The 7953-nt window shown below is 55.0% G+C and overlaps 3 protein-coding genes across 3 annotated transcripts; all 3 read right to left on the reverse strand.

Annotated features, from left to right (window-relative positions):
- Window positions 1-279: 279 nt before the first annotated feature.
- PEPE (Embryonic pepsinogen) lies at window positions 280-1756 on the reverse strand (the record flags this gene model as incomplete). Its single annotated transcript, XM_032027523.1, has 2 exons — window positions 280-1459; window positions 1521-1756. The coding sequence occupies 2 exons, from the start codon at window positions 1754-1756 to the stop codon at window positions 280-282; spliced, it is 1416 nt and encodes a 471-aa protein (XP_031876093.1).
- Window positions 1757-3417: 1661 nt separating this feature from the next.
- CGGC5_v010524 (uncharacterized protein) lies at window positions 3418-4719 on the reverse strand (the record flags this gene model as incomplete). The annotated part of the gene is made up of 3 exons (XM_066152371.1): window positions 3418-3754; window positions 3813-4420; window positions 4624-4719. 3 exons carry the CDS (start codon window positions 4717-4719, stop codon window positions 3418-3420), a joined length of 1041 nt encoding a protein of 346 aa, XP_066008232.1.
- Window positions 4720-5781: 1062 nt separating this feature from the next.
- CGGC5_v010525 (Filamentous growth regulator 27) lies at window positions 5782-7953 on the reverse strand (the record flags this gene model as incomplete). The annotated part of the gene is made up of 4 exons (XM_032027526.1): window positions 5782-6300; window positions 6352-6539; window positions 6592-6887; window positions 6947-7953. 4 exons carry the CDS (start codon window positions 7951-7953, stop codon window positions 5782-5784), a joined length of 2010 nt encoding a protein of 669 aa, XP_031876106.1.

A 7953-nucleotide genomic window follows, 5' to 3' on the forward strand; every position in this document is an offset into this window, starting at 1 on the left:
TAGAGGGCGGCATATCCCTTCAGTTGTCCTCCGACACGACGAAGCTCTTCTCCGCCAACTCTCAGGGGAACTATCCTTCTATTCTCGGCGTCCTGTAGCACCCCTTCTCCAGAGGCTCCGTCCACATCCAGTAAGTTGTCTATGCAGTAGCAGAGCGAGCAGCAGACCTTCTCAAGGAGGCAGATTGTACGACTTAGACATTATCACCTATCATCTATATCCCGACTATCTCTACATATTACGTCCAGCAGTGAAACCAACCTGATAAGGTATGCCCTTCTACAAAGCCAAGGCAACGGCAGCAACACCCGCCGCGGCCATCCATCCCACAGGTCCAACCAGATTACCCCCGCTCACGGCCGTCGGCGTCGCACTCGGGCTTGTCCCGGTCCCGTTGCCGCCCGTCGTCGCGTTCGCCCTCAACTCCGCCACGCCAAACTTCAGCGCCTCAGGCTGCGCGCCATCCCAAACCGTGTAGTACCCCTTCAGCAGCGGGCCGCCGAGCACCCAAATTGGCACGCTGTCGCTAATCGGCGTCACAGGGTTCAAAAACAGCGTCTGGCAAGTGCCGTTCTGGCCGGGATACTCGCCGAGGTTGAACTCGCCGCGCGGCACTGTCACGTTGACCGCCTGCGCGCCGAAGCCGAGCGTGAAGGTCAGCTCGGGGTCGAGCTTCTCGATGACGTCGCAGGGCGCGCCCCACGCGCCCTGCGGGTCGATCTGCGTGATCTCCGGAGAGATGACGGCGTAGATGTCCTTGGCGGTCTGGTAGTCCGGCGCCTGCAGGAAAGCGGTGCCCGTGTCGACGAGGGACACGCCGCCCGGGAAGGCGGCGCCGTTGGCGGAGGAGTTGGTGACCGTCTTGCCGTCGACGAAGAAGGACGGCTGGTCAATGAACCAGCCCATGCCGGCGGCGCTGACGGTCATGTTAAAGTCGATGTACTTGATGTCGCCGGTGTAGCGCGCCGCGTTGACGCCGCCGAGGGTGATCTCGCCCAGCGGCGCGCTGGTGCCGTTCACCTGCGAGTTGAGGAAGATGGAGAAGCGCGGCTCGGGGACTTCGCCTTGTGCTGCGAGGGTCCAGAACCAGGTGGAGAAGGAGGCGTTGGTGACGACCTCGGAGAAGTGCGAGAAGCCGGGCGGGCCCATGCCGAAGATGCCGTCGATGGGCATCTCGTTGAAGGCGTCGGCGTAGGTGTCGCAGAGGAGGAAGGTCTGGTTGGGCACGGTGTGCCCCGCGAGGGCGACGGCGTCGGTGACGACGGTGCCGGAGGCGGGCTGCGGCTCGGCGTAGGGGATGGACTTGCCGCCGGTGCCGAAGGAGGTGGTCACGTTGTAGCCCGGCAAGGGCGAGAAGGTGTTGGAGGAGGCGCGGGTGAAGACGGACTCCTGGGTGCAGGTTGTGCAGGAGGAGGAGGGGAGGACGAGGTCTGTGGAGCCGGTGTCGAAGGTCACGGTGCTGTTTTCGGCGTGTCAGTCGAGTGTGCGTATCAAAGATGTGGACTTGGGTAGAGACTTACAAGTTCTGCGGCGGGGTGCCGACCTGGACGGTGCCGTACCACTGGAGGTCGTAGTTCTCGAACCAGTTCGTGAGGGAGACGGTGCTAGTCGAAGACCGCTTCATCACGTTCGTCTTGGGCTTCAGACCGGCAGGCACGCGGCGGCGGTTTTGGAGCGTGATTGTGAGGGGGTCGGCGGCGACGGAGCGGCTGAGCGCCGCGAGGGCGAGAGTGCCCGTGAGAGTGTCGAATCTCATGGTGCGTTTGAGGTATCGATGATGTTCAGTTGGTGTGAATTATGAGATGGAAATGGGTGTCGATGACGGGAGAGGTCGTCTTTCGTTGTGCGGACTGAGCTTCGACTTATATACAGCGCCATGGCTGAGAAGTATCTCGGCCTCACGGCATCACCATTACTCACATACCGCCATTGTCCAATCCCATATCGTCAACAATAGTTTCGCGATGTGGGCGGGAGAAATCCTCCAGGCATCAGCCTGACGTGACAAGGGCCCTCCCAGCCTGGAGGCTAATAGAACACACGCAACGTTGAAATTGGGGCTGAAGCCTGAAGCCTGGAGTTGTAAGTCGGCCGCATCACCAACAACACCGCGCCCTGGCGTAGGGCTTCCCCGGATATCTGGGAACATGGACTCCACCGCGGCGGCCGATCCTAGCAGTTATGGTGGTATGGAACCTAGATAAAGGCTAGTCCCGTCAGACGCACTATGAGCGGCTCAATTGTGCTGCGCTAGCTCACCAAAGTCCCAACGCTAGTTCGACCTGCGCTGGCTACAGTCTACCATTCGTAAGCCGCGCTGCGGTAAGTGCCGCAGGCTGAAAGTGTTGGCTAAGTCCGATTCGTATGTTTGGTGGGCGGAGCGGGATGCCTGGTAGAGGCGCGAAGGATGCACCTTTGCAGTGTGCATGCAGTACAGGGCTGAGCATGTTATGGTGTTTCTGGTAGCTGCACGTCTCGTATGCTCGGAAAGCGGTGGGGAACGGTGGGTACTCTAGCTGTTTGGACCCCAAAAGCTTGGCTCGCGAGGCAAAAGAGAGATGGGAGCGAGGGAAGAGGTGAGGTTGAGGTGTCGGGGCTCGATGGGTATTTCGAAGAATCTTGGGACAGGGGTGTGTTCCTCCCGTAGGGCGACCGCCTCCTTGGGTTAGCATCTCCCTGTCATATGTGATGGGTGAGATGAGATTTGATTGGACTTTAGTACGAACTTCTTCGTGTGATGATTCACGCAACATCAACCACGATCCATGGTGATGATGTAGTTGAGCTGACTGACTACACACTCGGTGAGGCGCTGCTGATGAATGCTTGCCTTGATTTATTGATGCTCCATGTTCGAAATTTGTAAATCTGACAAGCACAGACGACGAGCATTCCAATTCTAGTCAAGCGCCAGCGGCTATTTTGCTACATAGCATTGCCGGAGGCGTGAGTCACGAGGCGTTAATCACAGTCCCAAGCTCGGATAATACGATGGGCAATTTTTCAAGGAATTTTGCTATCCGGTCAGTGTTAGTCGGCTATCCGGATAGTGTTCTCTGTAGTTTTAAACGTAGCGTATCTGTATTCAATAAGAATAGCAGCACTAGAGAACATAAGTAGTTTAGCGATAATGATAGCGACGATAGATGAGGACGATGGAAGAGGACGATACAAGACGACGACGACGACGACAGAGAGACGATGATAGAGAAGACGATGACAGAAGACGATGACAGAGAGCATAAAAGAAAAGTAGTCGCTCTGAGTTAGCACAGGACGAACAGGGGGTCTTGATAGGACATATGGATTACACGCATGTAGTGGAAACTGCCCGGATAGCAAAACCCTTTCGATGACACTTTTCAACCAGAATCAAATCATCTTTTCTACTAAAAACCCATATGCAATTGATACCAACTAGACGCTGAAGATACGGAGCTGCCACAAAGCCCACATCCCACCAACGAGGACAATCGTCAGCAAGATGGCATCGGTGATCCGATCCCGACGCGTCCATTCAGCCTCGGTCTGAACATCCGTCTTCTTCCAGTTCACCCCCTTGGCCGCATGGTACTCATCAGAGAAATCTGGCCTGACAGGGTCTGGCAACGCATCCTTCGTATCTAGGTAGACCTTGATCGCAAACTTGATAAGTGTCTCCGTGACAGGATTCGGATGACCGATTTCGTTGTGTTCGCGAATAGGTGCTGGTATCACGGTCAAGACCACCTGTCGGCCAAACCACTGTAGACGCCTAGTAATCGTCAGAAACCTGCGGGTTCGTTAAGAACAGTACCGAGCGAGACTCTCACCTCGGGAACCACATCACACTAAATTGCCTTATAAACGCGTCCGAGGCATCATGCGCCTTCCGCCTCGTCTCATCATCCGTATACCTCTCCATAGGAATCCTCTGAAACCATAGATAAAACCCCTCCACCTCCGCCCACGTCCGCGGGAAATTGACTCCAAAGCTCCTTGACCCATCTAACGGCTCCGTCCGGAGCTGGGCACATACTCGCTCGCCCCACTCCGGCCACGCCCGCTGCACATTCGGATGCGGCTCCGTCCGGCGCGCCCCGACGAGCTTGCGCAGGTACGTCTCAAAGTACGCCGCGCCGATGATGGCCATCTCGCCCTCCCATGGGTGGCTATACGCGCCGGGTACGTTCTTCCAGACACTCGCGTGGATGCGGTTGACGCTCTCGAGGCGCTTACGGGAGACGTCGGAGCCGCTGCCGTACCACATCCAGTCGAGGAAGTAGTCCTGAGTCTCGAAGAAGCGCTGGTGGCCGCGACGGTAGGCCTTGGCCGTGTGGTGGACCGCAGCGGCGCCGGCGGGGGTCTGGACGAGATGGATGAAGGTGGAGGCATAGCCGGCGGAGAAGGCGAAGGAGTTGGCCATGAAGAAGATTGCTGTCTTGATGATTTGGTCATATTCCGTGTCAGGGTCAAGCTTAAGGGAAATCACACGGTTAGTGCATCCACGACGGATAGGGTGCTTAGGCTGCCCACCTTGTCCAGGTACCTCCAAATCCATTTCCCCTTTCTTTCTGCTTCCGGAGGCCATTCTGGGACGGGCCTCTTCGGTCTAGGAGGTGGTCGGGGTTGTCGTGGGCTAACCTCGAATTGTTCAATGCTGTCTGTTCCGGGGGGCAGGTTATCGGTAATGTCGAGCTTGTAGTATAGTTTGTCTCTCTCAAGCAAGCTAGGCGTCATGTTGTGTTATGCGGGATAACCTAAGTTTGATATGATGAGTCTTATAATCTACGCCAAATCTTTTCATGTCTCGAACGGTTCAACGAGATTCCACAGCAGCTGAGAGAGCAATACATGACAGTGTTATACTCTCGAGAGCTCTAAGCGTATGGAAACAAACTTCCCAAAGCGGAATCACTGTCGTCGGTATCAGCATCATTTTACAGCACGAATAGAGAAGGCCGTCCCAAGCACGCCCACCGGCAGTTGCTTCGGCAGTTGCATACATAGATTTCCCAGACTGTCAGCAAGCCTCGACCCAAGCGTTCAACTTCAGATGGACAGTGGGTTGCTTTAATAGGCAACTTGGTGGAGGAAAAGAAGGGTAGGCAAAGTTTCAAGACCACGTCAGTGCCGTGTTCTGGTACAATTATAAACGAGTGCGATCGGAATCGGAACCATTTTGTGCGGAATATCGGAACATTTTACATGTGAGTCCTCCTAAAACCTCATATTTAATACCCGAGAGAAGTTTTGAGACTGACTAAGCTTAACCTTCAGTGATACTTCGTCCGAAGGCAAGGCATAGAAGAATGGGACGAGAAAGAGCAAAGTCGATCAGGAGAATGGCCTTCGTTATCAGCGAACAAAAGAAAGATGATAAAATGGCATGGAACAAAGGAAACAATCGTATTGAGGGCAGAGGCAACGACGTGAAACAGGACGGCACCTGCGGTGATAGCTGTCTGGGTCACAGAGCCAACTTGGAAAGGACAATGCTCATCTGCTCATCGAGTCATCACTGAGCTTATATTTCATCTGATGTTTCGGATTCAATTAGCTACCGGGAAGTCAGACTTCTTCTGCCTTACAAATTCATTGTCGATGAAGAAGATCCGACGAGATTGGATACTACTGATTGGAGGTAACTCAGACACCTGCTGTTGCGAATGACGATAGACTACGAAAATTATAAGCGATTGGAGGCAAAGACAACGGCGACGGCGACGATGAGAGCGAAAAATTCTTCATTACACCCCCAGACAATAGCTATGGCTGTCAAACGTAACTGCGTGATCTAGGTTACCCGTGCCCAGAAGGTGTACCGTTCATATCTATCGGAAAGAAGTTGAACAGATCCGTGGTCAACACATCAAAGTTGAGATCAGGAAACGGGTTCAAGCCAGGTGCCGTTCCCGGCAAAGACATTGCATAGTCCTGAGGTAACGGCTCGGGTTGCTGGCGATACCCCCTATTGCTGAAATAAATCAAGTCATCCGAGGTCGTCGCGCGATTCTCATCGAGCGAAGGAAATTGTATGCTCGTTGGGAACCGGTCGCCAGCCCATGAAGGAGACGAATCTGTGGATCCTCCGTCTAGGGTAGTCCTTGATGCGTTGATGGAGCTCTCGACCGCCCACACGATTCTCTTGATGGACCGCACGGCGTTTGTGACGGGATCATCTCCGACGAGAGCATGCAAGCCGGAGATGGCCATTTGGATGTACTCGAGGTTGTGTGGATGTTTGGCTGGATGGCGGAGGCTGTCGTAAAGGAGAACTGCGCAGCATGACTCGATGAAGAAAGCGTGATACCTGCGCGACTGAAAGGCGCCTTAGTGATCGTCGTCATCAGATGAATTGAGAAAACTCACGTTACAATCCTCAGGCCCGTGAAGCTTGCTGCTAGTGAACGCCAATGCGTCTTGGGCCGCATCTGTTGCATGCCTGCATGCCTGTCTAAGCCAAATATCGCCTGTTTGCCCAGCGCCATTCCCAGACTGAAGAGCAGCTTCAGCTATTAGAAATGGGCGGAAGATGAGCAAAATGACATGGAAGTAGACTTATAGCCGGTCAGAAAGGATGCGATGATCATGGGATACTCTGCAACATACCGTTATGCATTAGCAGTGATGTCTCGGCATTCCACACCTCCTGTTGCGCCGGGATCACGGAGCCGAGGCCCCACTTGTCGCCGTATTGACGGACCTGAGCGTGGAGCTTTTCGGCCTTTCCGTAAAGTTGCCGGAGCGAGTCAGTCCTGCGGTTATAAATCGACTCCACAGCCTCTTCGATAATGCTTGCGAATTGGCACAGAGCCACCATCGTCGGCTGTCCATCAGGGAATGCACAAGAAGCAAAGTCTGCCTTGCCAACCATACTCCGTCGCCCGACAACTAGACTCAGCCATCTGCACAGCGTCAGTCTGTTGCTCGGTTGCAGTGAATCAACAGGTAGTAGTTGACTTACATCTCGAGAAAGTAAAGTGACCAGACAGTAATCAGACGAGCTTGGATCTCATCAGGGCAAGAGACGGAGCTCGTGGTTCCTACGTGCAGGCCCATCGCAAGGGCTTTCCTGCTCGCGACTCCCATGTGAAGATATGCCGAGTTAGGCCGCCCCATGTTGAGCTGGTAGTGGGCCAAGAGCGTCGAGTACTGAATCATTGGCAATGTAACAGAGTCCTCGTAGATGACGGCCTCTTTTTTGGCATGAATGAAAAGTGATTCCGCGACGTCGGTCTGCGGTGTGCCTAACGCTCCAAGGGCAAGAGCTGCGAGCAATACCGCTTTTCGCTGGGGTTGAACATCTGACTCGGGGCCCGGATCGTACAAACTGCTGAGTGTCTCTTCCAGCTGTGAATCCGTGAAGAAGGGCAGTGTCGACAGATGCGTTATCTTGAACTGCTGCATGAAGTCCCTTGCTTGCTCTATCGGGATGGGGCAGCTGACGGGCTGCGTAGGCTCCACATTCACCTTGAGCGGCATGCCGAAGAAGATGTTGCGTTGCATGAACATGTCCAGCCCCGGGCCCCCCTCCTGCACGTCCCGACCATGATTCTGCCCGTACTGCCCTGAAAGAAGTCCACGATGGATCTGCTGCAGAAACGCCGAGTTCGACGAAGGGCCATAGTAAAGCCGGGAACTATCAGTCGACTTCGGAGCATGATGTGCAGCAGCAACGCTGTGATAGACCTCCGTCTGCGCCACCTGCTGCTGGTGGTCTTCAGCTAGGCGCCGAGACACGGCCTCGTCACACGGGCCATGATCCGGCGTTGCTGCCGACACGCCGTCCCCGGCTCCGGCATCCTTCGCCGCCCTGCTGTGTCGCGCAGAGAGCCTGATGCGTGGCTTGAGGCGATATATGCAGTCCGAAGGCTTGTTCCCGCATTGCTGACAGGGCTTGTCACCCGAGCATTTGATCTTGCGCCGACGGCACGGCTCGCACGCCTTAGGGATCTTCACTGTGGATCGCAT

Source organism: Colletotrichum fructicola (genome assembly GCF_000319635.2).
Source record: "Colletotrichum fructicola Nara gc5 chromosome Unknown KSG_Nara_v1_contig06, whole genome shotgun sequence".
Taxonomy (NCBI): Eukaryota; Fungi; Ascomycota; class Sordariomycetes; order Glomerellales; family Glomerellaceae; genus Colletotrichum; species Colletotrichum fructicola.